The sequence below is a fragment of the Mesoplodon mirus genome (assembly GCF_964341445.2).
Source record: "Mesoplodon mirus genome assembly, chromosome: 2".
NCBI classification, from domain to species: Eukaryota; Metazoa; Chordata; class Mammalia; order Artiodactyla; family Ziphiidae; genus Mesoplodon; species Mesoplodon mirus.
In genome coordinates, this window is record NC_138977.1 from 8,434,754 (window position 1) to 8,459,022 (window position 24,269).

The 24,269-nt window shown below is 38.4% G+C and overlaps 1 protein-coding gene across 1 annotated transcript in view; it reads left to right on the forward strand.

Annotated features, from left to right (window-relative positions):
- The window catches only part of TTC29 (tetratricopeptide repeat domain 29), a gene marked incomplete at its 3' end in the record, with an annotated part of 262,852 nt that overhangs the window by 125,252 nt on the left and 113,331 nt on the right, over nt 1–24,269 (forward strand). The window contains exon 10 of the mRNA XM_082611227.1: nt 23,014–23,137. Coding sequence (XP_082467353.1) covers nt 23,014–23,137 — 124 coding nt within the window. The remainder of the gene's footprint in view (nt 1–23,013; nt 23,138–24,269) is intronic.

Here is a 24,269-nt window from a genome sequence, read left to right on the forward strand (position 1 = left end):
TGAGAAACTTCTGTACTATTTTCCACAGTGGCTGCACCAACTTACATTCCCAGCAACAGTGTAGGAGGGTTCCCTTTTCTCCACACCCTCTCCAGCATTTATTATTTGTAAACATTTTAATGATGGCCATTCTGACCAGTGTGAGATGCTTGTACTTTTGATTTGAGTTTCTCGAATAATTAGCAAAGTTGAGCATCTTTTCACATGCCTATTGGCCATCTGTACATCTTCTTTGGAGAAATGTCTATTTAGGTCTTCTGTCCATTTTTTGATTGGGTTGGTTTCTTTTGATGTTGAGTTGTATGAGCTGTTTGTATATTTAGGAAATTAAGCCCTTATTGGTCGCATCATTTGCAAATATTTTCTTGCATTCCATAGGTTGTCTTCATTTTGTTTATGGTTTCATTCACTGTGCAAAGGCTTATAAGTTTAATTCGGTACCATGTGTTTAGTTTTGCTTTTATTTCTTTTGTCTTGGGAGGCTGATCTAAGATAACATTTCTAGAATTCATGTCAGAGAATGTTTTACCTATGTTCTCTTCTAGGAGTTTTTTGGTGTCATGTCTTATATTTAAGTCTTTAAGCCATTTTGAGTTTATTTTTGTGTATGGTGTGAGGGTGTGTTCTAACTTCACTAATTTAAATGTGGCCGTCCAACATTCCCAACATCACTTGCTGAGGAGACTGTCTTTTCTCCATTGTACATTCATGCCTCCTATGTGAAAGATTAATTGACTGTTGGTGTGTGGGTTTATTTCTGGGCTCTCTATTCTGTTCCATTGATCCATATGTCTGTTTTTGTGCCGATACCACACTGTTTCGATTACTGTAGCTTTGTAGTATTGTCTGAAGTCTGGGAGGGTTATGCCTCCTGCTTTGTTCTTTTACCTCAGGATTGCTTTGACAATTCTGGGTCTTTTATGGTTCCACATAAATTTTAAGATTGTTTGTTCTAGTTCTGTGAAAAATGTCATGGGTACTTTGATAAGGATCACATTAAATCTGTAGATTGCTTTGGGTAGTATGGCCATTTTAATGATATTAATTCTTCCAATCTAAGAGCATGGGCTACCTTTCCATTTCTTTCTTATCATCTTCAGTTTACTTTATCAATCTTTTATAGTTCTCAGAATATAAGTCTTTTAACTCCTTGGATAGGTTTATTCCTAAGTATTTTATTTTATTAACATTTTTATTGGAGTATAATTGATTTAAAATGTTGTATTAATTTCTGCTGAATAACAAAATGAATCAGCTATATGTATACATATATCCCCATACACTCTCCCTCTTGTTAATCCCTCCCCCGCTCTCTATCCCACCCCTCTAGGTCTTAACAAAGTGCAGAGCTGATCTCCCTGTGCTATGCAGCTGCTGCCCACTAGCTATCTATTTTACATTTGGTAGTGTGTATTGTCAGTGCTACACTGTCACTTCGTCCCAGCTTACCCTTCCCCTTCCCCGTGACCTCAAGTCCATTCTCTACGCCTGCATCTTTATCCTTGTCCTTCCCCTTGGTTCATCAAAAGCATTTTTTTTTTAGATTCCATATGTATGTGTTAGCATAGGATATTTGTTTTGTTTTGTTTTGTTGTGGTTTATTTTTTGTAGTATGATAAGCTTTATATATTTTTACCACCTTTATTGGAGTATAATTGCTTAACAATGGTGTGTTAGTTTCTGCTTTATAACAAAGTGAATCAGCTATACATATACATATATCCCCATATCTCCTCCCTCTTGAGTCACCCTCCCACCCTACCTAACCCACCCCTCTCGGTGGTCACAAAGCACCGAGCTGATCTCCCTGTGCTATGCGGCTGCTTCCCACTAGCTATCTATTTTACATTTGGTAGTGTATATATGTCCATGCCACTCTCTCACTTCGTCCCAGCCTACCCTTCCCCCTCCCCGTGTCCTCAAGTCCATTCTCTACCTCTGTGACTCTATTCATTTCCTGCCCCTAGGTGCATCAGAACATTTTTTTTTTTAGATTCCATATACAAGTGTTAGCATATGGTATTTGTTTTTCTTTTGTTGACTTACTTCACTCTGTATGACAGACTCTAGATCCATTCACCTCACTACAAATAACTCAATTTCATTTTTTATGGCTAAGTAATATTCCATTGTATATATGGGCCACATCTTTATCCATTCATCTGTCAGTGGACATTTAAGTTGCTTCCATGTCCAGGCTATTGCAAATAGTGCTGCAATGAAAATTGTGGTACATGTCTCTTTTTGAATTATGGTTTTCTCAGGGTATATGCCCAGTACTGGGATTGCTGGGTCATATGGTAGTTCAACTTTTATTTTCTAAGGAAGCTCCATACTGTTCTCCAGAGTGGCTGTATTAATTTACATTCCCATCAACAGTGCAAGAGGGTTCCCCTTTCTCCACACCCGCTCCAGCATTTATTGTTTGTAGATTTTTTTGATGATGCCCATTCTGACTGGTGTGAGGTGATACCTCATCGTGCTTTTGATTTGCATTTCTCGAATGATTACTGATGTTGAGCATCCTTTCATGTGTTTGTTGGCAATCTGTATATCTTTTTTGGAGAAATGTCTATTAAGCTCTACCATGCAGTTTTGGATTGGGTTGTTTGTTTATTTGATATTGAGCTGCACGAGCTGCTTGTATATTTTGGAGATTAATCCTTTGTCAGTTGCTTCATTTGCAAATATTTTCTCCCATCTGAGGGTTGTCTTTTGGTCTTGTTTATGGTTTCCTTTGCTGTGCAAAAGCTTTTTTTTTTTTTTTTTTTTCTTTTTGCATTACACGGGCCTCTCACTGTTGTGGCCTCTCCCATTGCGGAGCGCAGGCTCCGGACGTGCAGGCTCGGCGGCCATGTCTCACCGGCCCAGCCGCTCCGCGGCATGTGGGATCTTCCCAGACCGGGGCACGAACCCGTGTCCCCGGCATCGGCAGGCGGACTCTCAACAACTGCGCCACCAGGGAAGCCCTGTGCAAAAGCTTTTAAGTTTCATTAGGTCCCATTTGTTTATTTTTGATTTTATTTCCATTTATCTAGTAGGTGGGTCAAAAAGGATCTTGCTGTGATTTATGTCATAGAGTGTTCTGCCTATGTTTTCCTCTAGGAGTTTTATAGTGTCTGGCCTTACATTTAGGTCTTTAATCCATTTTGAGTTTATTTCTGTGTATGGTTTTAAGGAGTGTTCTACCATCACTCTTTTACATGTGGCTGTCCAGTTTTCCCAGCACCACTTATTGAAGGGGCTGTCTTTTCTCCATTGTATATTCTTGCCTCCTATATCAAAGATAAGGTGACCATAACTGCTTGAGTTTATCTCTGGGCTTTCTATCTGGTTCCACTGATCTATATTTCCGTTTTTGTGCCAGTACCATACTGTCTTGATTACTGTAGCTTTGTAGAATAGTCTGAAATCCAGGAGCTTGATTCCTCCAGCTCCATTTTTCTTTCTCAAGATTGCTTTGGCTATTCGGGGTCTTTTGTGTTTCCATACAAATTTTTCAATTTTTGTTCTAGTTCTGTGAAAAATGCCATTGATAATTTGACAGGAATTGCATTGAATCTGTAGGTTGCTTTGGGTAGTATAGCCATTTTCATAGTGTTGATTCTTCCAATCCAAGAACATGGTATATCTCTCCATCTGTTTGTATCATCTTTAATTTCTTTTATCAGTGTCTTATAGTTTTCTGCATACAGGTCTTTTGTCTCCTTAGGTAGGTTTACTCCTAGGTATTTTATTCTTTTTGTTGCAATGGTAAATGAGAGTGTTTCCTTAATTTCTCTTTCAGCTATTTCATTGTTAGTGTATAGGAATGCAAGAGATTTCTGTGCATTAATTTTGTATCCTGCTATTTTACTAAATTCATTGATTATCTCTAGTACTTTTCTGGTAACATCTTTATGATTCTCTATGTATAGTATGATGTCATCTGCAAGCAGTGACAGTTTTATTTCTTCTTTTCTGATTTGGATTCCTTTTATTTCTCTGAATGCCATGGCTAAAACTTCCAAAACTGTGTTGAATAATAGTAGTGAGAGTGGGAAACATTGTCTTGTTCCTGATCTTAGAGGAAATGCTTTCAGTTTTTCACCACTAAGAACAATGTTGGCTGTGGGTTTTTCATATATGGCCTTTATTATGTTGAAGTAGGTTCCCTCTATGCCCACTTTCTGGAGAGTTTTTGTCATAGATGGGTGTTGAATTTTTTCAAAAGCTTTTTCTGCATCTATTGATATTATTATATGGTTTTTATCCTTCAATTTGTTAATATGGTGTATCACATTGATTGATTTGCATATACTGAAGAATCCTTGCATTCCTGGGATAAAGTCCACTTGCTCATGGTGTATGATTCTTTTAATGCACTATTGGATTCTGTTTGCTTGTATTTTGTTGAGGATTTTTGCATCTATATTCAACAGTGATATTGTCCTGTAGCTTTCTTTCTTTGTGACATCTTTGTCTGGTTTTGGTATCAGGGTGATGGTCGCCTCATAGAATGAGTTTGGGAGTGTTCCTCCCTCTGCTGTATTTTGGAAGAGTTTGAGTAGGATAGATGTTAGCTCTTCTCTAAATGTTTGATGGAATTTGCTTGTGAAGCCATGTGGTGCTGGGCTTTTGTTTGTTTGAAGATTTTTTTAATCACAGTTCCAGTTTCAGTGCTTGTGATTGGTCTTTTTATATTTTCTATTTTGTCCTGGTTCAGTCATGGAAGGTTGTGCTTTTCTAAGAATTTGTCCATTTCTTCCAGGTTGTCCATTTTATTGGCATAGAGTTGCTTGTAGTAGTTTCTCATGATCTTTGTATTTCTGCAGTGTCAGTTTCCTTTCTAATTCTATTGATTTGAGTCTTCTCCCTTTTTTTCTTGATGAGTCTGGCTAATAGTTTAACAATTTTGCTTATCTTCTCAAAGAACCAGCTTTTAGTTTTATTGATCTTTGCTATACTTTACTTCATTTCTTTTTTATTTAGGATCTGATCTTTATGATTTCTTTCCTTCTGTTAACTTTGGGTTTTTTTGTTCTTCATTTTATAATTGCTTTAGGTGTAAGTTTAGGTTGTTTATTTGAGATTTTTCTCATTTCTTGAGGTAGGATTATATTGCTATAAACTTCCCTCTTAGAGATGCTTTTGCTGCATCCCATAGATTTTGGGTCATTGTGTATTCATTGCCATTTGTTTCTAGGTGTTTTTTGATTTCGTCTTTGATTTCTTCAGTGACCTCTTGGTTATTAATAGTGTATTGTTTAGCCCCCATATATTTGTATTTTTTTTTAACTTTTTGTTCTGTAATTGATATCTAGTCTCATAGCACTGTGGTCAGAAAAGATACTTGATATACTTTCAGTTTTCTTAAATTTACCAAGGCTTGAATTGTGACCCAAGATATGATCTATCCTGGAGAATGTTCCATGAGCACTTGTGAAGAAAGTGTACTCTATTGTTTTTGTATGGAATGTCCTATAAATATCAATTAAGTCCAGCTTGTCTAATGTGTCATTTAAAGCTTGTGTTTCCTTATTTATTTTCATTTTGAATTATCTGTCCATTGGTGAAAGTGGGGTGTTAAAGTTCCCCACTATGGTTGTGTTACTGTTGATTTCCCCTTTTATGGCTGTTAGCATTTGTCTTATGTATTGAGGTGCTCCTATGCTGGGTGCATAAATATTTACAATTGTTATATCTTCTTCTTGGATTGATCCCTTGATCATTATGTAGTGTCCTTCTTTGTCTCTTGTAATAGTCTTTATTTTAAAGTCTATTTTGTCTGATATGAGTATTACTACTCAATCTTTCCTTTGATTTCCATTTGCATGGAATATCTTTTTCCATCCCTTCACTTTCTGTCTGTAAGTGTCCCTGAGTCTGAAGTGGGTCTCTTGTAGACAGCATATATATGGGTCTTGTTTTTGTATCCATTCAGACAGTCTATGTCTTTTGGTGGGAGCATTTAATCCATTTACATTTAAGGTAATTATCAATATGTATGTTTCTATTACCATTTTCTTAATTGTTTTGTGTTTGTTATTGTAGGTCTTTTCCTTCTCTTGTGTTTCCTGCCTAGAGAAGTTCCTTTAGCATTTGTTATAAAGCTAGTTTGGTGGTGCTGAATTCTCTTAGCTTTTGTGTGTCTGCAAGGTTTTACTTTCTCTGTCGAATCTGAATGAGATCCTTGCTGGGTTGAGAAATCTTGGCTGCAGGTTTTTCCCTTTCATCACTTGAAATATGTCTTGCCATGCCCTTCTGGCTTGCAGAGTTTCTGGTGAAAGATCAGCTGTTAACCTTATAGGGATTCCCTTGTATGTTATTTGTTGTTTCTCCCTTGCTACTTTAATATTTTTTCTTTGTATTTAATTTTTGATTGTTTGATTAATATATGTCTTGGCATGTTTCTTCTTGGATTTATCCTGTATGGGACTGTCTGTGCTTCCTGGACTTGATTGCCTATTTCCTTTCCCATGTTAGGGAAGTTTTCAACTAAATCTCTTCAAGTATTTTGTCAGGCCATTTCTTTTTCTCTTCATCTTCTGGGACCCCTATAATTTGAATGTTGGTGTGTTTAATGTTGTCCCAGATGTCTCTGAGACTTTCCTCAATTCGTTTCATTCTTTATTCTGCTCTGTGGCAGTTATTTCCACTATTGTATCTTCCAAGTCACTATACATTGTTCTGCCTCAGATATTCTGCTATTGATCCCTTTTAGAGAATTTTTAATTTCATTTATTGTGTTGTTCATCATTGTTGGTTTGCTCTTTAATTCTTCTGAGTCCTTGTTAAACGTTTATTGTATTCTCTCCATTCTATGTCCAAGATTTTGGGTCATCTTTACTATCATTATTCCTAATTCTTTTTCAGGTAGACTGCCTATCTCCTTTTCATTTGTTTGGTCTGGTAGGTTTTTACCTTGCTACTTCAACTGCTATGTACTTCTCTGTCTTCTCATTTTGTTTAACTTATTGTGTTTGGGGTCTCCTTTTTTCAGCTGCAGGTTCATAGTTCCCGTTGTATTTGATGTCTGCCCCCAGCAGGTGAGGTTGTTTCAGTGGCTTGGGTAGGCTTCCAGGTGGAGGGGACTGGTGCCTCTGTTCTGGTGGGTGGGACTGGATCTTGTCTTTCTGGTGGGCAGGGCTGGGTCTGGTGGTGTGTTTTGGAGTGTTTGTGAACTTAGTATGATTTTAGGCAGCCTCTCTGCTAATGGGTGGGGTTGGGTTCCTATCTTGCTAGTTGTTTGGCATGAGGTATTTGGCACTATAGCTTGCTGGCCATTGGGTGGAGCTGGGTCCTAGCGTTGAGATTGAGATCTCTGGGAGAGCTCTCACTGATTGACATTACGTGGGGCCAGGAAGTCTCTGGTGGTCCAATGTGCTGGACTCAGCTCTCCCTCCTCATAAGCTCAGGCCTGACACGTGGCCAGAGCACCAAGACCCTTTCAGCCACATGACTCAGAAGAAAAGAAGGAAAAAAAGGAAGAAAAAAAATAATAAATATAAATAAATAAATAATGAATTTTAAAAATAATAAAATTTAAAAAATAAAAATTTTTTAAAAATTTAAATTTTTTTTAAAAAAGAAGAGAGCAACCAAACCAATGAACAAATCCACCAATAATAGCAAGCACTAAAAAATAAAATAAGATAAACATAAAAATCAGAAAGAAATCAGTCACAGACAGCAAGCCCCAAGTCTACAGTTGCTCCCAAAATCCACCACCTCATTTTTGGGAACATTCATTGTCTCTGCAGGTATTCCACAGATGCAGCGTTCATCAAGTTGACTGTGGGAATTTAATCTGCTTCTCCTGAGGGTACATGGAGAAATTTCCCTTTCTCTTCTTTGTTCACAAAGCTCTTGGGGTTCAGCCTCGGTTTTGACCCCGCCTCTGCATGTAGGTCATCTTCAGGCGTCTGTTCCCCACCCAGACAGGTGGGGGTTAAAGCAGCGGCTGATTAGGTCTCTCTTGCTCTCTCAGGCTGGGGAGAGGGAAGGGTACTGTAGTCATAATTGGAATGCAGGGCTAGCCTCCAGTGACAGACGCCAAAGTGACATTGCAACAGCCTGTGGTGTGCCGTGTGTTCTCCCAGGGAAGTTGTTCCTGGATTTCGGGACTCTGGCAGTGGCGGGCTGCACAGCCTCCTGGGGGTGGGGTGGTGGGGGGGTAGTGACCTGTGCTTGCACACAGGATTCTTCGTGGCAGTGGCAGCAGCGTTAGCATTTCATGCCCATCTCTGGGGTCCAAGCTGATAGCCGCAGCTCACGCCCGTCTCTGGAGCTTGCTTAGGCAGTGCTCTGCCTTCTGTGGGCACACAGGGAAGGAATCCCTCGTTCACCCCAAAACCATGATCTCTTGCCTCTTTGGCAGGTCAAGACTTTTTACCTGACTCCCTCCCAGCTAGTTGTGATGCACTAGCCCCCTTCAGGCTGTCTTCACACAGCCAACCAAACACAGTCCACTTCCTGTGGTCTGACCTCCAGACCCTGAGCCTCAGCTCCCAGCCTCCACCCCACCCTGGCTGGTGAGGAGACAAGCGTCTCAGACTGGTGAGTGCTGGTCAGCACTGATCCTCTGTGTGGGAATCTCTCTGCTTTGCCCTCTGCACCCCTGTGCTGCACTCTCCTCCATGGCTCTGAAGCTTGCCCCCCAACTCACACCCCATCTCTGCCAGTGTTGGGGCTCCCTAGTGTGTGGAAACTTTTCCTCCTTCACTGCTGCCTCCCAGAGGTGCAAGTCAGTTCCTATTCTTTTGTCTCTGTTTTTTCTTTTTTCTTTTGCCCTACCCAAGTAAGTGGGGATTTTCTTGCCTTTTGGGAAGTCTGAGGTCTTCTGCCAGTGTTCAGTAGGTGTTCTGTAGGAATTGTTCCACATGTAGGTATATTTTTGATGTATTTGTGGGGAGGAAGGTGATCTCCACATCTTACTCCTCCACCATCTTGAAGGTCCCCCTAAGTATTTTATTTTTTGATGTGATTTTAAAAGGGATATTTTTTACTTTTACTTTCTGATATTTCATTGTTATTGTAAAGAAATGCAACAGATTTCTGTATGTTAATCTTGTATCCTGCTACCTTTCTGAATTTGTTCATCAGTTCTAGTAGTTTTTAGTGGAGTCTTTAGGGTTTTCTACATAGAGTAACATGTTATCTGCATATATTGACAATTTTACCTCTTCCCTTCCAATTTGGATACTTTTAATTTCTTTTTCTTGTCTGATTGCTGTGGCAATAGTATGTTGAACAGAAGTGGTGAGAGTGGGCATTCTTGTCTTGTTCCAGATTTTAGCAGTAAGGCTTTCAGCTTCTTATTGTTGAGTATTATATTGGCTGTAGGTTTGTCATAAATAGCTTTTATTATGTTGAGATATGTTCCCTCTATACCCACTTTGGTAAGACTTTTTATCATGAATGGATGTTGAATTTTATCAAATGCTTTCTGCATCTATTGAGATGATCATGTGGTTTTTGTCTGGTTTTTTTTTTTTGGTTGATATGGTGTATCACATTGATTGATTTGCATATGTTAAACAATCCTTGTGACCATGGGATGAATCCACCTTGATCATGTTGTTTGACCTTTTTTATGTGTTGTTGGATTTGGTTTGCTAATATTTTGTTGAGAATTTTTGCATCTTATTCATCAAAGATATTGGCCTGTAATTTTCTTTTTTGGTAGTGTCTTTATCTGGTTTTGGTATCAGGCTTCATAAAATGACTTTGGGAGTGTCCCCTCCTTCCAATATTTTGGAAGAGGTTGAGAAGGATTGGTATGAGTTCTTTGTATGTTTAGGTAGAATTCCCCAGTGAAGCCATCTGGTCCTGGACTTTTGTTTGCAGGGAGTTTGTTTCATTTTGTTTTACAGATTCTAGTTCACTTCTAGTGATCAGTCTGTTCAAAATATCTATTTCTTCTTGATTCAGTTTTGGTGGGCTGTATACTTCTAGAAACTTGTTCATTTTTTTCTAGGTTGTCAAATTTGTTGGCATATAATTGTTCATAGTATTCTTTTATGTTTTTTTGTATTTCTGCAGTATCAGTTGTTATTTCACCTCTTTCATTCTTATTTTGTTTATTTGGGTCCTCTCTGCAGGACAGGAGCACTCTCACTGTGAGAGGAGCCACTGAGTATTCCTCCACAGGAGCTGCCCACCGGGAAGTGTGCTCTGTGGTGTTGCCTGTCATCCACTGTGTGGGTTCACAAAGTACTGTTTTGGACACTGCCCTCAGCTCCACCTCAACAGTGGAATGCAGGCAGTCAGCCTTGGTGTCCCTCAGGCACTGTGTTCACAAAGCCACCAGTGCAGATTTGTAGTCACAGATCCACTGAAGCCACGTACCATGACCACAGTAGTCATGCACCTGGACATGCCATGGAACCTATGGAAGCAGCCCAGACCCTTGCCCTGTCTCCATGTGTGTGCACCCACAAAGCCCACATCTTCTAACTCTACATCTGCCCCAGATGCAGGAGCACATGTAATCTACTTGGATGACCCACAGGCACTGAGTTTATAAAGCCAGTGGTGGCAGCAGTGGCATAAATCCACAGATCACACAACCACAAGGAGAGGACTCAGATTTCAGCCCTGCTTCCATAGTGGCATGGCCCGTGGGGATCGGCTCTGATTTCAGCCCAACCTCCATGTGTGGGCAACCTGCTTGCATGCTCCCAGAGCTCGTAGAGGTGGAGCCACACCAGCTGTGAGCCCTCCAAGAATGAGGCTACTATAACATGGGGTCTACCCCTCCCTTCATGTGCCTATTAACAGTGGTATTTCACTTTTATGGAGGGCCCAGGCTCCTTCTGCATACACCCGCCCCCCCAGTTGCAACCTGTCCCACACTCTATCCCCTTCAGGCTGTCTCTGTGAAGCCAACCCCAGTCCTCTCCCTGGGTCTGTCTTCTGAAACATGAGTTTCAGCACCCAGCCCCTGTGTACACCAGCAAATGTGCATATTGGGCTGGGGAGTGCAGTGAGGTGACACGGACTATCTGTGTAGGTCTCTCTCTGTTCTGCCTGCTGCAAGATTGTTGCTGCACTCTTCTCTGAACCTCTGAAGTTCCCTTCCTGTCCCAGCTGAACTTCTCACCCATGAAGGGGGCTTCCCAGGGTGAGGGAACCTTCTCTCTTTCACAACTCCCTCCCAGGGGCACAGGTCCTGTCACAATTCCCATTTTTCTCTTTTTTTTCTTTCATCCTGCATGGCTACATGGTGATCTTTCTCGCAATTTTGACTGTCCGAGATCTCGTGCCAGCATTCAGTAGGTATTCTGTCAGAATTTTTCCACATGTAGAAGTATTTTTGATGTATTTGTGGGAGGAGGTGAGCTCCACGTCCTTCTATTCCACAATGTTGATTGGAGCCCTTCGGATCCAGCTATGTTTGCTATATCATGAAGTAGGGTATGTTTCTGGTAGGAATGGGGACGATTATATTCCAACACTCTCAACAATCTAGCAACCTGCCTTGGGGCAAACATATAATGGGCAAGAAACTGTATCCCTATCTCACTTTTATACCAAATGAAGTGAATTCCACTTGTAAGAATTCCCATCTACTAAAATACCAATGAAGACAGCAATGATTTGTATGGTAGGCATGGGTTCTTAATTGTATAATGTTATGTAATGCACAAAAGAGTACAGGAAAAGCTTCCTCTGAGTTCATAAGGAAATGGAGTCCCAAGCCCGCCGCAGGATTTCCAATCCAAATCTGCCATTTTGCAGCACTGTTGCTGTATTTGGAGGAGCACTCAGGGGAGTGCAACCCTCAGCATATTCTCTCACCATTTGTGCACAATAACTCAGAAACACATGTTTCAAAAACAAAAATTCTATATACATGTAGACAACGGCACCCTAGATATCTGATAAGCCTTATTAGATTGAGTCCACTAATTACTAGAAGTATTTTGATATATATTTTGTGGTCATTTTTAGAAAATTTCACTTCAAGGGCTTGGTGTTCTTTGACACATGCACACACACACAAATGCACAAATGCGCACACACACATATGTCCCTTCATTGTCCTAAACTGTCCCCAGATTAGCAGTAACATGCAAGAAATGGAGCACTACGAAAATAGAGGCAATTATTGTTGTGGTGACTGAAAAATAAATCAAGCTGCATGTGAAGCTTAGCATCACCTCTAAATCTCTCTCTCCTACCCTGTGCAATTGCACAATTTTCACTAATGGGAGTCCTATCTCTATAAACATATTTTATCTCTTTAAAGGAAATGGAAGAGGATAGCCATGTCTAGGATAAGTGTGTGTTTAAGGCCATCAGCAGAGCATGCATGAAAGGTGAATAAGCTGTAATGCTGGAAGCTTCTAAAATGGTTATAAGAATTTATATTAAGCCTTCAATTGAAAAACATGCCACATTCCCTCAAGACTCAGGACTTGGTAATACTGTTGCCCATTTGGTAAGGCTAGGCTCAGCCCTGGCATTAGGGTTATTGATGAAGGTTTCAATAGTGAGCAGGGTTTGTTTTTTTTTGCTATTGGTCTGAATTATATTAATTGCACAAGCGTTTAAGTAGCATAACAGAAAAATAAGCATTTACAATGTCTTTTCCCCTCCTACTTGGAATACTAGTGAAAAAAAAGAGTATTGGTATTCTAAAATGAGAAAAATTGCCTATGACACAGCTATAAAAACCAGAATTATGGTCCATAAAACAAAGAGATAGTGAGTTGAGAAATTACCAACTAAATATTATTATTACATAGATAAACAATTTGAGTAAATACAGAGGGAAAAATCCTTATTTTCCTTATGGCATTTGTGGGTTTTTTTTTTTTTTTTTGCCTCATTTACTGAAATGCTACAACTCTCCAAATAATCAGGATGACTTTTAAAAAGAATCTAGGGGGAAAATCACAAAAATGAGAGTCATTCAAGACATACTTGTCACAACTAGCCCATCTCTGGGTTTATTCCTTACTAACTGTTAAATTTTCTTGCAAACTTGGGTTATATTATTTCCTAGAAAATTTTCCACGGTGGAGATCTTTAAATCAATCAGTACAAAGTTTCAAGTGTGAAAATTACCCTTTCTGTTATAACTGAAAATTAATTTCTTCTTGCTTGAGAGAAATGACATGCCCTAGTAATTTTCATATATTCTTTAAAATGAAACATCCAGGCTTTGATGTGAAATTTCCTAAAAATGACCCCCCAAAATACATCAAAACATTTCTATTAATTCATGAAATTAAGAATAGCTTTTTACATTTTCTCCTGTCACTGATTCCATTTGCCTTATTACTTTCATCCGTGGCCCACAAACTTGGTGGCACAATCAACAAACCCCTTAGTGGCTGTTTCATCACTGCTCTATTTGATTTCTTCTCTCTGAGTAAATGATTAAGTTTTCATGCATTGGTTCAACCAAAATCTATGTTCACTCAACCACATCCTTTATTGATTACTTCTACTGCAAACAGTAGGCCAAGTGTGATATACATAATTGGACAGTTGTCAGGGGATGTGGGTGTTAACAGTCCTGTTTTCCCAGCTGGAAACTGGAATCACCTTGATACACAAATATTCTGCACTGTTTCATTCTCATTCTTTGGACCGAGGAGTCCTGTTCCTCAGAATATATGTTTTTAACTCTCTAAGGTCTGGTTGAATGAATTTAATGATTATACCATATAATATGTTGTTCAAGTTGCACCTGTGCACTGCATATAGAAAACTGGAATTAATATTTGTCTAACATTTTAACCTTGTCCTTTAACTTATACAAATAATCTGTAGCTTTTCTGTAAGAAAATATTTGATTCTTCCCCTTCCAAAGAAAGACTGGTTTCTAAATCTATTGCTAACTTTTAAATTTGGAAATCCTTTCAGCAGCATGTAATGTTTATATTTCAGATGCTATAGTAACAACTTTCCTGGCTACAGCACTGTACAGCGTTGAGTGGGGCATATAATTTATAATAGGAAGCCTTTTTCTCTAGCATTATTTGTTAGAACAAGTTCCAGATAATTCTGGATGTTTTGGAGATCTGTTGCTCCTCTGTGAGAAAAACAACTTGACTCACCCAGCGATAGTTTTATTTATGCTGTTGTGTTTCTTGTTCACTGAACTCGTTTTTTTGTTTGTGTGTGTTGTGATTTAACAATCGTCAGCCAGCCAAACCTAATCCAAAGTGTTCTTCCATCAAAAATAGATCAGCTTTGGGCTTCCTTGGTGGCGCAGTGGTTGAGAATCTGCCTGCCGATGCAGGGGACACGGGTTCGGGCCCCGGTCTGGGAAGATCCCACATGCCGTGGAGCGGCTGGGCCCGTGAGCCATGGCCGCTGAGCCTGCATGTCCGGAGCCTGTGCTCCACAAGGGGAGAGGCCACAACAGTGAGAGGCCCGTGTACCGCAAAAAAAAAAAAAAAAAATCAGCTTTTATAACACATATATATGGAATCTAAAAAAAACCCAAAATGGTTCCGATGAACCTAGGGGCAGGACAGGAATAAAGACAGAGACATAGAGAATGGACTTAAGGATATGGGGACAGGGAAGTGTAAGCTGGGATGAAGTGAGAGTGACATTGACATATATACACTACCAAATGCAAAATAGATAGCTAGTGGGAAGCAGCTGCATTGCACAGGGAGATCAGCTCCGTGCTTTGTGACGACCTAGAGGGGTGGGATAAGGAGGGTGGGAGGGAGACACAAGAGGGAGGGGATATGGGGATATATGGATACATATAGCTGATTCACTTTGTTATACAGCAGAAACTAACACAACATTGTAAAGCAATTATACTCCAATAAAGATGTTAAAAAATTAAAAAAAAATTTAAAATAAGGTGTTAAAAAATAGATCAGCTTTTAGAAACATGAACATAAATAAGCTTCAGTGAATCCATTTTTACTGAATAAAAATAGTAATCTTCCCCTACAGTTTTAAAATGCTATGCAAAGTCTCTACTTTTTTCTTATTTCATCAATTTTTCTTGAATATTACAGTACAAGAAAGATCTTTGAGAGTTAACACTAATATGATAAATTTAGTCTTAGAAATCCGCAAGTTTGCTTAAAATTCTAAGTAAAATAAACTATATTATTTACTAATTTTTTATACTCTCAAGCTCTCTCAATACCATTTTAGTTGTTCCACAAAACAAATTTTAAATTAATGAGTGCACCTCTCCATGTCTGCATTTGAAATATTCCTCAAACAATTCATAATTTTTCTGGAGAATTGAACTATGCCTAAGTGTGGAAGAAGAGTATTCATAATATTGTTATGAAAAGGTGAGAACAGAATCATAAAAAGCAGTATTCATAACTTTGGGAATATAAAATTCCATTCCATTTCTGATATGTAGAGCATTCTTTTACCAATAAGAAAGGAAAAAAGAATGTATTGGCAGTACCTGAAACTCAAGTAAACAAAAAGTGTTAGTTCTTTGACTGTGCCCCCTAGAAAATAAACACCAAGGCTTTATGTGTCTGTCTTGCAGAATGTGTGTTCAAATTATGGTGTTTAATTCATTGCATAATGGAAGACTTTCAAAAAGTAATGCTTAGCTAAATTGACTTTCTATCAGTTACTGACAGATAATACCAAGTAGAGAGTTATGGATATGATAGCTTTTTATTTCACTGAGAGGTAATAGTAATAACTAGCTGTCATTTATTGAATTGTTACTATGTGCCAGGTTATACATATATGTAGTTTTTCATCTCACAGTAACTTATGGCCATTTTTAAAATGAGGAAACAAAAAAAAAAATGAGGAAACAAGCTGAGAAAGAGTGCAGATGTCATCAAAGTTATTCATCTAAGAGGCCAAACTGGAATTCAAGCTTAGATCTTTCTAATATCCAACATAGTACACACAGTGATTTTAAAGCAATTTAATTTATTTTCACAAACATACCACAGCTTATCTATGGAAATGAATGTTGTTCTCATCAAATCTTGGGAGGTTATGCAAGTTTATACCTCTAATCCTGCCACTACCTGCTTAAAATCAAACTCTTTTGAAATACTTTCTGAGCTGTCGCCTATCCTTTTGAATAGCTCCTACAGCCACACATCACTGATTGAGAGGTGGGCTTAATCTTTGAAAACAGCCAAAAGGATCTAGAGACATATTTAGAAAACATAGAAAATCATCTCTCTGGGTAATCCCATTTTTAGAACAAAATACATTAAATTACTTGTGAACACTTTATACCGCTACACTATGAAAGGGTTTCCTGATGATTAATTCCCAAAATGCCATCATCCACATCATTAGATGACATCACTTGGAGGGAAGTGTCTTCCTTTGCATGCCTTGTATGTCTGGACAATTGGAAATATGGATGTGAAGTACAGGGGGAAATCAGGTCTAGAAATACAGATGTGCCAGGCATGTGCATATAAGAATGAGGACATACCACAGCAGTATATGAAATTGCCCATAGAACCATTTAATGGAGGGGAGAGAAAGGCCTTGGACAGAACCCTGCAAACAGCCAACTTTGGGTAAACAGAGACCTCAGTGTCAGTAAGATACTGAGAAAATGAGAGCTATAGGAAAAATGAGAGAATAACAGACTGGCTGGGAGTGCTAGGCACTAGACAGGGAGAAACATTTGGAGAAAGATGGATGGTTCACAGAAGTGACCCCCAACCTGTGCTGAAGGCCTGGGTAAGGGTGGAAGAGGAAGAAAGATGGAGTGGAGCAAAGAGCCTGTGACTCTATAAGCACACTAAACCTTTTATGCAGTTCAAAGATATCTCCCACAATGCATATTACAATTTTTCAAATTTCTATTGATGCTTTGAGATCCCCATTGTATTCACTAGATTTGGCTCCATATCCTTTTGACTCCCTTTTAAGACCAAATTTACCCCACAAACACTAGACCTGCTCTTGCAAAGATATTCAAATGAATGTGCTCCAGGTTTCAAAGCACTACAGACAGTTCATAGTACTTATCAGAGTTAATCCCACATATGAATGTATAAATTAATCTCCCCAAACAGTGAAACTGTTTAGGGGCAGGAACCATATTCCCCAGTCATGAGAACATTCTAGGGTGTTTGATAGTCTCTCAAAGATGTTCCTGAAATAAAAAGATATTCTTGATGTTACTGAAATATCCAGGATACAGGAGTTTACAGTCATGGTCTCCAAATATCCAATGACAGGTTCTCCAATGACTTACCTGGAAGCTTAACTTTTATGTGTACTATATAAGTGTTTCCCTTCTCAAATTTTCCACTGTTTCTTCATTCAGAAATATATGAAGGCCTAATACATGCCAAGCACTCTGCTAGAACCTGGATGTCTTTCTAAGCATTTTGCCACTTGTATAGGTGATTTTAGGGATACCTGAGTTTTCACCACTGAGGGACACTTGGAAGAACAAACTACCATTCAGCTTTTATTAACTTTTTTTTTTCATGTTAATGACAGCACTGTTATTTTGTTGTAATTCCTTCCAGTATTTTCCCCCAATGTTTATTATTTATTAGATATTTGCAAACATACATAGTAAAATTTGAGTCATGATTTTTTTTTTTTTTTTTTTTTTTTTGCGGTAGGTGGGCCTCTCACTGTTGTGACCTCTCCCCTTGCGGAGCACAGGCTCCGGACGCGCAGGCTCAGCGCCATGGCTCACGGGCCTAGCCGCTCTGCGGCATGTGGGATCTTCCCAGACCGGGACACGAACCCGTGTCCCCTGCATCGGCAGGCGGACTCTTAACCACTGTGCCACCAGGGAAGCCCTTGAGTCATGATTTTTAACTTAACATATCTTAAGATTTTTGTTTGCAGGTGGATGAATTTCTTCAGAAACAAATATTTTAAAGGCCACTAACCACTGCGTTGTTAGAATCAATTTACATAACCATTCTTTGACATCTATTTTGATTCCACTTGTTTGCAGACGAATGCAGTGGTGAATATCATTCCCCTTCTATTTAAAACAACATCCATTAGGACAGATTTCCACATGTCTGATCCCAGAGCCCAATGAAACAAAATTTTATCATAGCTCCTCAGGTGTGTTAACGGATACTTTCCAATTCATTATTATTATTATTTATTATTATTATTATTCCCATTTGCTGGTTTACCAGATGCTTCCAGAGATATACAAGAATGCCTATTTCATTACACTGTTGCCAGTACTAGGCATTTCCACTAAATACATTTTAATGTTAGTTTAATAGGCAAAAGGGACCTGCTGCCTGTTTTCACTTCCATTCCTTTGTGGAACAGGCAGGTGGGACATTCCAGCCCCCTGGAGAGGGCAGAAGCATCATATCTCCAAGGAGACCCCCCCCCCCATGGCTGCTGCTCTCCTCCCCAGCTCCTGCAGGAAGCTGCCCCTGGCCTCTCGCTGTTGGAACAGCCTTCCTGTCTGTGAATCACTCCCAGCGTCACGCATGTGGCTTTGTCACGGCACATTTGTTCCACGGTCCGCTTCGTCACAAGGCTGCCTATACGCTTTCTCTGTCCTTGCCAGAGACCCAGCTCTGGGGATAGAAACTTTTTAAAGGTTTTATCCTTTTAAATAACCATACAATTCACCCCTCTTTTTTTGACATTTAAAGACTAATTTTATTAAGTGCTTAGTATAGATCAAAGACTGTGGTCTAATGATATGCAGTTTTTCCTCAGAGCTACTGTGTTTATTTCCATACAGGTTATAGAATAATAGCACTTAGACAAAATATTTCATTTCAGTCAGTGTTTCACGGCAGTTTGACATTCTTTCCAAGTTAAATATGAGTTCTAATCTTAGATAATTCTTCCTTGGTTATAAGTATAATTTCCCAACTCATTTTATTTGATTTTGTAAAACAGCCAAACAAATCTAATTTTCCAATAGTGCTGTTAACATATGCACCCCATTCATGGGATTATTTTATGAAAATTCTAAATGTATGAAAATGTTTTTGCATGAACTTATTTATTCCATATACTGACCATTTCTGGTGGGACAAATCTCAAGTTCTTACCACTAAAAACCAAGTATTACCTTTTGTCTTACTTCTTAGTGCTTTTCCAACTATTTATTGCATATGGTAATGCTCATTGATTATTGATTATAGATATTCTTGGAAAAAATGATTCTGTGGTGAGTTCTAGTTGCTCAGAGATTTGGGTGAATGTTAACTTTTCCTATTTTAACTGCAACCAGGAAAATGAGGGCCATTTCACAAATAAATGTGTAAGGTTAGAACTGTTAATATTTTGATGCCCAGCATACAAACAGAACAGTGTTGAATATTTGATTGCTTTATGGCTATACACATATGACATAAACACAAACAAAAAAATAGGTAAGTTAATTTTTTCATAAAATTAAATTGAGTCAGTACAGATAGAAATTTATTAGAACTATAAAGTAATTAGACCAGTTTTAGAGTTGTTCTATCTCATATGTCCTAGTCATCATGTATACACATATAAATTTTATGTGAATTTTAAACTTCCTAGCAAATTTTAATCAAAAATTTACTAACCAATGAACTAACCTAATCCATTATACTGAATGAGTGGCTTTATTTTCACATTTCACCAAATCTAACTTTTTTTTTATTGGACTACACACCCTACATACCCAAGGAAGAAAAATATTCTAACTAAACTGTGACATAATATTTTCCTATTGCTTAGAATTTTGATCTTATACTTAATAAAAGAGCTATTTTAGACTCACACATAGGTATTTTTTACGACTCTTGAGAGTTCATGTAAAAAGAAAATATAGACAAAGTAAGGTTATTATACTCCTCAAACATCTTTCCATTCAAAGTCCAATTCTTCTGAATCATTTTTAAACTCAGAATTGTCACTATCTTTTTTTCCTCACCCATATTATCTTTTGTGTCATCAAGAACATTGGTGCTATGTAGCCTTTCTTAAAATAGTGCCCCAGTACCCCCTCCAGTATTTCTTCCAAGTCATGAACACTCAGTCTGCCAATCTTGAAGCCAGTACTTTCTTATCTTCCAGAATTTCAGTGAAAGGTTTTTAGAAAACAACCATTCCTCATATTTCTCTCTGAAATTATCCTTTAATAGTTGTTGACAGAAAGATCAAGGCATTGCAATTGCAAGTCATAACCAGAAACATGGACAAATCCAGCAACAGCTATGACTTGACTGCTCCCTGTCTGACAGAGATTATAAGATGCCACCTGTTCTAAGGGATCCCGATTTCAGAAATGTTAAAATATGGGAAAGTAGGTGTTTTAGAACCAGTGAAGTATGTATTAGAGTTGCTAAATTTTTCTATAGTTGCAATAATTTAAAAATTTGTAGCAAAACTTCTCCATATGCCATATTTGACATCATCCTATCTGGAGCTCCTATGAGTAAATCCTTGCCCTATAAACATAAAGAAATGCCCATGCAAGAATCAGCTTAATTGTAAAACAACCTCTTCCTTTCAGAATTTCATCTTGTGATTTATTAAGGGTCATGGCACAGATGCTCACTGGGAACTGCTGACATATGAAAACAAAGAGAGGTCGTTCTAGGGATTCAGACATGTTCAGGAGTAAGAGTTTTTCCTTTATTATGCTCCATTGAAGAACACAATTACAGGGGGTTTTGTTACTTTTAAATCTCTAAATTTTGGATTTTGTCACTTTAATAAAACAATTTCAACAGTTCTGACATGATTTAATAATGGAATTGCATATCATCTTAGATTCACCATTCTTTTTTAGGGATTGACCAAAAAAAAAAAAAAAGCCAGACATTCAACAGATATTGAATTTATTCAGCATGCTTAATTTGGAGCCATTATTTTGAAATCACTTCTTGCTTTGTCCGTAACATTTTAATTCTTTGTGGCTCTGAATCAGCAGTCAAATTTCCCTTGAGCAGGACTTTGGCTTCAACTACCTCTGCAAAAGGCAGTCACAGCTTATGATACCTTGGATGGAGCTGTTTTCAAAAATTACTGTTTGTCTCTTTGGTTGCTCAAGGATTTTTCACCTTGGTTCTTAATCTTGTAGCCCCCCAAGTGTTCTTCACATAGGACATCACTACAACTGGCTCCTAGTAGAAAAGAGCCCGTCTCTTTAGACAGGCTTTCAAATAATTAGCTCCTTTAGAGAAATTTTTAAACTCTTTCCATTTCTTATTTTACTGTTTAGCTCTTACTCATATGAAATGCAGATTTGTGTATCTTTGGGGTAGCATTCAGATCATGAGGAACTAATGAGTATTTGGGACTCAGATTTGTAAAATGAGAGCAAAATTCAAATAGAAGTTTCTGAATATAATTCATTGAAATCTTTAAAATGATGTGTCTCTCTTATTTTTTTTGGCCAATGCTCCCCACGTATTATTTATTTGTTTGTTCAATATTCTAGATACAAGTACTTTATTATTTTTGCTTCCAGTTTTATTGAGATGTTATTGACATACAGCACTAATTTTACAGTATAATGACATACAGTATAATGATCTAACTGACCCCTCTATTCTTTATGAAAGAAAATAAAATAGCCAAACTTGTTTTAGTCATTCTGGGTTATTTGAGCTGTGCTAACAGTCACCAAAATCTCAGTGACGTATGACAATAAAGTCTTATTTCTTGTTTATGTAAATTCTTGCCGTTTGCCAGATTCTTGTGCCAGGAGCCAGGCTCCTTCCACCTTCAGGCCTTTTTTATAAAAATTTATTTATTTATTTATTTTTGGCTGAGTTGGGTCTTTGTTGCTGTGTGCAGGCTTTCGCTAGCTGCGTTGAGCGGGAGCTACTCTTTGTTGTGGTGCGCAGGCTTCTCATTGCGGTGGCTTCTCTTGTTGCGGAGCACTGGCTCTAGGCGTGCGGGCTTCAGTAGTTGAGGCTTGCAGGCTCTAGAATGCAGGCTCAGTAGTTGTGGCGCACGGGCTTAGTTGCTCCGCAGCATGTGGGATCTTCCCGGTCCAGGGATTGAACCCGTGTCCCCTGCATTGGCAGGCAGATTCTTAACCACTACGCCACCAGGGAAGCCCATCTTCAGGCTTTATCTTTCCTTCCTTGAATCCTGGTTAGGAGATTTCAGAATCCTCTATTTTCATCATATTTGTTCTAATACCTCCAGAAGGTATTATATGGATTGCATATGACTGCCCTCAAAGAACTGTTTTCATTTGCAAAGGAATGTGGAAATTTTCAACCTTTTTAGAGGCTTTATTTTTTCAAAAAAATAACAGCTTTACAGAGATATAATCTATATACCATACATTTCTCCTTTTAAAGTCTACAATTCAGTAGTTCTTAGTATGTTCACACAGTTGTGCAGCCATCACCACTATTTAATTTCAGATACTTTTCTTCACTTCAAAAAGAAACACACACCCATTAGCAGCCACTCCCAATTTACCCACCCGCACCCCCATGGCCTCTGGTAACTACTAACCTACTTCCTGTTTGTATAGATTTGCCTGTTCTGGACATTTCATGTAGATGGAATCATACAATATGTGGTTTTATTTTGTGTAACTGGCATCTTTCACTTCGCATATTTTCAAGTTTTATCCATGTCGTAGTATGTATCACTACTGCATTCCTTTTTGTGGCTGAATAATGTTCCACTGTAGGAATACAGCACATTTTGCTTCCCAGTCAATTGATAGACATTTGGGTTGTTTCCACTTCTTACCTATTATTATAGCATTGATATGAACATTCATGTCCAAGTGTTTGTGTGGACATGTGTTTTCATTCCTCTTGGGTATATACATAGGAGTGGAATTCTTGGGTCATATGGTAACTGTATATTATACTTTTTGAAGAACTGACAAGTTGTTTTTCCAAGCAGCTGCACTATTTTACAATCCTACCAGCAATGCATAAGAGTTTAAAGGCTTAAGTTCTAACTCACTGTATACTCTGTCAAAGGCGAGCCACATATTTTTAAAATATACACTTTACATTTCATTATCCTGATAACTGTCTTACACTTTCTAAAGTAAAGACACACAAAAAATCTTCTCTTTACTGTGATATTAAATGAGATGACACTCCGGTAGTTTCTTATTTTATTTTTTTCTAGCCAAGGACAGATGGCAGAAGCAGTGAAATACTTGAAAAAAGTTGTGAAAATTGCAAGAAAAAATTTTCAAAGCCTAGATTTTGTGAGAGCAAGTACAATGCTTGGAGACATCTACAATGAAAAAGTGAGTATAGTGTGTTTCTTGCTTATATGGGAGAAATTTGCAGAATTTTAAACTTCTGTTTTTATTTGATCCTCACCTTCGCATAGCATGTTGTACAGAATGGCCCCAGGACTGCAGGACTTAGTCAACGCACAAGGCAGTGACTGGGAAGAGAAATACCTCTTACTTCTTCCTTTCCCAGGACCTGGCCGCCATCTTAGCCCAGTCACCACAATCTGCTAATGCTGATTCCTATCTGCACAGCCAAGGCAGAGTCAAGTGATCTGGGATTTGAAGAGCAATTAAAATATGTCAATTCAAAGAAACTTCGTTATAACGTTGGCTCTTATCTGCTGGCACTAACATTCACCTCTCTTGCTCCAAATTCTTGTTTTATTAGTCCAGCTGTGATGCCTCCGTCAGGTCCTTAAGGTGAAGAATGGAAAATCCCAAGAGTGATTCTGAAGGAAATATGGAAATCTAGCAACAGGTTGGCTATGTGAAAGAAAAGAGAAAGAAGAGGAAAAAGTCTAAAATAAAAGTATCTCATTCAGGGGCTATTACTCATGCAATGCATTCATCATAATGGACTTCTGGTTTATTTTCTCCTGACTTTATCTTCTATTACACAGATTCTCCTTTAGAAGCAGTATGAAAAAGGTTTGTTTCTCCAGTTATAATTGCAGTTTTGATCAAGAGTAGGATCTATCATTTTTGAGGGTAGTGACATTCTCACACTGTGTTGATACACCTTGTCTTAATCTTTTTGAGAGACTGTGTATATAGTAATGAAAAGTACTAACTCTGAGACCATACTGGATTAAAAGCCCAGTTTTTTCCCTAAGAAGATCTGTGACCTGAGACAAGCTACTTACCTTCTAAGCACTTCAATTTTCTCACCTCATAAGGTGGCTGTGAATGTTGACTTAATATATGGAAGGCACTTAGAACAGTACCTGGCAGGGGAAGCAAGTGCCATCTATATAAAGTGGTACAGCCATTCTTAATCTCCATATCCTTATGTGATACCACACAATTCCCCTTTTCCCGAGGCTCAGAGGGTTTGAGTAACCTATGCCAGGTCTCCAAGCTTCCAGGCAGCAGTGGTATTCAAACTCATACCCTGAACCACTATAGTCCTTTATTTACCATA